General features: G+C 47.1%; 1 protein-coding gene across 1 annotated transcript in view; it reads left to right on the plus strand.

Moving 5' to 3' along the window:
• LOC105525636 (chromosome unknown open reading frame, human C16orf96) overlaps positions 1 to 4,677 on the plus strand; it is a 47,350-nt gene that overhangs the window by 33,276 nt on the left and 9,397 nt on the right. Inside the window, exon 9 of the mRNA XM_011961336.1 lies at positions 674 to 838. Coding sequence (XP_011816726.1) covers positions 674 to 838 — 165 coding nt within the window. The remainder of the gene's footprint in view (positions 1 to 673; positions 839 to 4,677) is intronic.

Below are 4,677 nucleotides of genomic sequence, written 5' to 3' on the forward strand. Positions count from 1 at the left end.
AGGATGGTCTCGATCTCCTGACCTCGTGATCCGCCCGTCTCGGCCTCCCAAAGTGCTGGGATTACAGGCTTGAGCCACCGCGCCCGGCCGCAATTGAGGATTATTAACACTTCTATGTGAACTTGAAAATCATACATCAGCTGTGCACAGGGTGACTCATTCCTGTAATCCCAGCACTTTGGGAGACCGAGATGATAGGATCACTTGAGGCCGGGAGTTTGAGAACATCCTGGGAAACATAGCAAGATCACAACTCTACAAAAAAAATTTAAAAGTTAGCCGGGCATGGTGGAACATACCTATAGTCCCAGCCATGCGGGAGGCTGAGGTGGAAGGATCCCTTGAGCCCAGGAGGTGGAGGCTGCAATGAGCTATGCTTGTGCCACTGCACTCCAGCCTGGGCAACCTCGAGCAAGATCCTGTCTCAAAAACAACAATAATAATAATAATAATAATAATAAAATCATACATCAACTTCCCTGTTATAGGAAAACCTTGGCTTTGATCCCAAGATCATGTTTGAATCCACATAGACCCCAGGGTTGCATTTAAGCCAAGGCTAAAAGTCCAGAGTCCCAAACTAGAAGCACCAGACCCAAGGGGTGTGATGTCTCCCAGCTTTGCCTTCCTCCATCCCAGCAGCCTCACCTCCCTGAGCTCCCTGTCTCCCTAGAAAGCCGACAGGAGCGCCCTGGCAGGCAAGGCAAGCCGAGCTGACCTGGAGACCGTGGCCTTGGGGATGAACGAGATGATTCAGGGCATGCTCTTCAAGGTCACAATACACGAGGACAACTGGAAAAAGGCTGTGGAGGAACTCAGCAAGGATGTGAACATGAAGGTGAGTGCCCCTGTGTTGATTTTCACTTTCTTCCTAACAAATTAACCCAGAACTTAGCAACTGCAAACAACAAACGGTCTCAGTTTAGGAGGAGCAAGAATTTGGGAGTGACCCAGCAGGTTAGCTGGGTGGCTCAGGGTCTCCCATGAAATTGCAGTCAAGATGTCGTCCAGGGTTGGTCTCATCTGAAGGCTCGAATGAGGCTGGATGAGCCAATTCAAAGGAAATTCCCTCACGTGGGTGTTGGTAACACTCTTCAGTTCCTCATCCCATGGACTCTGCCTTAGGGCCACTTGAGTGGCCTCATGACATGGCAGCTGACATCCCCTAGAGCAAATGATCCAAGAGAGGAAGGAAGAAGCTGCAGTGTGTGTATATATATGTGTATATATATATATGTATTTATATATATATATGTATTTATATATTTATATATATATGTATTTATATTTATACACACACACACACATACAGGGCCTTACTCTGGGCACCTTCCCCATACATAATCAATACATGAATTGATCCCCATTTCACAGAGGAGAACACTGAGCCTCAGAGAGGTTATTCTACTTCCCTCAGGAAACGCTGCTGCTCATGGTGGAGCTGGGACTCAAACCCAGAGCTACCTGATTCTAAACCTAAATTAACCTCTTTGGGTCAGTCCAGCCACCTCAGTTGCAAGAACCATGTAGCACTCTCGTTGGACCAACTGTTCCTTCCGGTCTACGACACTATACTAATTGCGGAAGGGGTATGACTCCTCTAGACATTTCCCTGGGGTCTGGCACATCACTGGCAGTCAGTAAATGATGAATGAATAAATGAATGACTGTCATGGACCCTCAGAGACTCCCCTCCTCCACCCCACATCCCTGCGCTTACCCAGGAGAGAGGCATAGTTAGCCTCCAGGATGGTCGCCAGCCATACCTCTTGGTATTCACACGGTTGTGTAGCCCCCTCCCAGCTTGTGTAACCAACAGGATGTTAGAGAGATGATGGAGGGTGACTGCCTTCCATCATAAAAGACATTGCAGCCAGGTGTGGTGGCTCACGCCTATAATCCCAGTACTTTGGGAGGCCAAAGCAGGCAGATCGCTTGAGCCCAGGAGTTCAAGACCAGCCTGGGCAACATAGTGAAACTCTGTCCTCCCCACCAAAAAAAAACAAAAAGCCAAGTGTGGTGGCACACACCTGCAGTTCCAACTACTCAGGAGGCTGAGGTGAGAGAATACCTGAGCCTGGGAGGTTGAGACGGCAGTAAACCAAAATCGTGCCACTGCACTCCAGCCTGGGCAACAGGAGCACCCTGGCAGGCACTCAGAGTGAGACCCTATCTCAGAAAAAAAGGTGGGGGCTCAAAACAACCAAAAGCAACACATGAAGAGATTGTACTTGTTTCCTGGTTTAATTGAACCAAGTCTACAAATGGGCTGGAGATGACATCCAAGTCAGGAATTATTGCTAATTGTATTAAACATAATAGTATTGTGGTTATAGAATAAAATGTTATCACACTCAAATATTTATTAGGCAAATGTCACCATTTCTGTAACTAAAAAAAAAAAAATACTCCAGCCGCTAGGCACAGTGGCTCAACGCCTGTAATCCCAGCACTTTGGGAGGCTGAGACGGGCAGATCACGAGGTCAGAAGATGGAGACCATCCTGGCTAACAAAATACAACAAAAATTAGCCAGGCGTGGTGGCGGGTACCTGTAGTCCCAGCTACTCAGGAGGCTGGGACAGGAGAATGGAGTGAACCCTGGAGGCAGAGCTTGTAGTGAGCCGAGATCGCGCCACTGCACTCCAGCATAGGCAACAGAGTGAGACTCCGTCTCAAAAAAAAAATACTCCATCAGGTGGCACAGTGGCTCACACCTATAATCCCAACACTTTGGGAGGTTGAGATGGGAGGATCACTTGAGCCCAGGGGTTCCAGACCAGTGCTGGCAACATAGCAAGACTGTATCTCTGCTTTAAAAAACTATTTGTGGCCAGGCACAGTTGCTTACGCCTGTAATCCCAACACTTTGAGAGGCATAGGTGGATGGATCACTTGAGATCAGGAGTTTGAGGCCAGCCTGACCAACATAGTGAAACACCGTCTCTACTAAAAATACAAATGAGCTGGATATGGTAGTGGGTGCCTGTAATTCCAGCTACTCGGGAGACTGAGGCAGGATAATCGCTTGAACCCAGGAGGTAGAGGTTGCAGTGAGCTGAGATCGCACCATTGCATTCCAGCCTGGGCAACAGGAGTGAAACTCCATCTCAAAAGTAAATAAATAAGGCCGGGTGCAGTGGCTCACACCTGTAATCTCAGCACTTTGGGAGGCTGAGGTGGGCAGATCATGAAGTCAGGAGTTCGAGACCAGCCTCGCCAATATGGTGAAACCCCATCTCTACTAAAAATCAAAAAATTAGGCTGGGCGTGGTGTCTCACGTCTGTAATCCCAGCACTTTGGGAGGCTGAAGTGGGCGGATCACCTGAGGTCAGGAGTTCGAGACCAGCCTGGCTAACATGGTGAAACCCCGTTTCTATTAAAAGTAAAACAAACAAACAAAAAAATTAGCTGGGTGTGGGAGCACGTGCCTGTAATCCCAGCTACTTGAGAGGCTGAGACAGGAGAATTGCTTGAACCCGGGAGACGGAGGTTACAGTAAGCCGAGATCGCACCATTGCACTCCAGCCTGGGCAACAAGAGCGAAACTCTCTCTCAAAAAAAAAGGCCAGGCACGGTGGCTCACACCTATCATCCCAGCACTTTGGGAGGCTGAGGTAGGCAGAACATCCTGGCCAACACAGTGAAACCCCGTCTCTCCTAAAAAATACAAAAAAATTAGCTGGGCATGGTGGCGGGTGCCTGTAGTCCCAGCTACTTGGGAGGCTGCGGCAGGAGAATGGCATGAACCTGGGAGGTGGAGCTAGCAGTGAGCCAAGATCGTGCCACCGCACTCCAGCCTGGGTGACAGAACGAGACTCCATCTAAAAAAAAAAAAAGTACTGGATTATAACACTGTGGGAAAAAAACCTAAGAATCCACCAGTGCCCTTGACACTAAACAAAGAAAAAAACAAATAATAAGAATGATAGGAAAGCTTTTCTTTATAATAGAGCATCAACTAGTAAATATAGAAGGAATAACACAGTTAGAAAATCACGATTTTGCACCCATCATAGTAATATTTTGTTTAGAAAAGAATCATCCAGGAATATTAAAACCATTGAGTTAAAGTTTGTTGGGAATGAGTATATTTACACAGCCTGAAAATTTCTCCTCACAGATTATTCATTAACTGCAAGAGGAAAAAAATACTTCTACATAATAGATAACACTGTAGCTAAGTGACCACCAACAATGGGACAAACTGATATCTTATGATTCCTGATAAGAGAGGCTAAGAATACAATATCACTTATGTAATATTCCTGCCCAAAATGTATAGCCTCAACTTAATTATGAGGAAACTACCAGTCAATCTCAAATTGAAGGATAAGCCACAAGGCAACTGGTCTGAATGTTTCAAAAATATCAATGTCAGAAGAGAAAAAGAAAGGCCAGGCATGGTGGCTCACGCCTGTAATCCCAGCACTTTGGGAGGCCAAGGTGGGCAAATCACAAGGTCAGGAGTTTGAGACCAGCCTAGCCAATATGGAGAAACCCCGTCTCTACTAAAAATAGAAAATTAGCAGGGCATCGTGGTGCATGCCTGTAATCCCAGCTACTCGGGAGGCTGAGGCAGCAGAATCTCTTGAACATGGGAGGCTGAGGTTGCGGTGAGCTGAGATCATGCCATTGTACTCCAGCCTGGGCAACAAGAGTGAAACTCCTCTCAAA

This window comes from Colobus angolensis, unplaced genomic scaffold (assembly GCF_000951035.1).
Source record: "Colobus angolensis palliatus isolate OR3802 unplaced genomic scaffold, Cang.pa_1.0 Scaffold55, whole genome shotgun sequence".
In the NCBI taxonomy this organism is placed as follows: Eukaryota; Metazoa; Chordata; class Mammalia; order Primates; family Cercopithecidae; genus Colobus; species Colobus angolensis.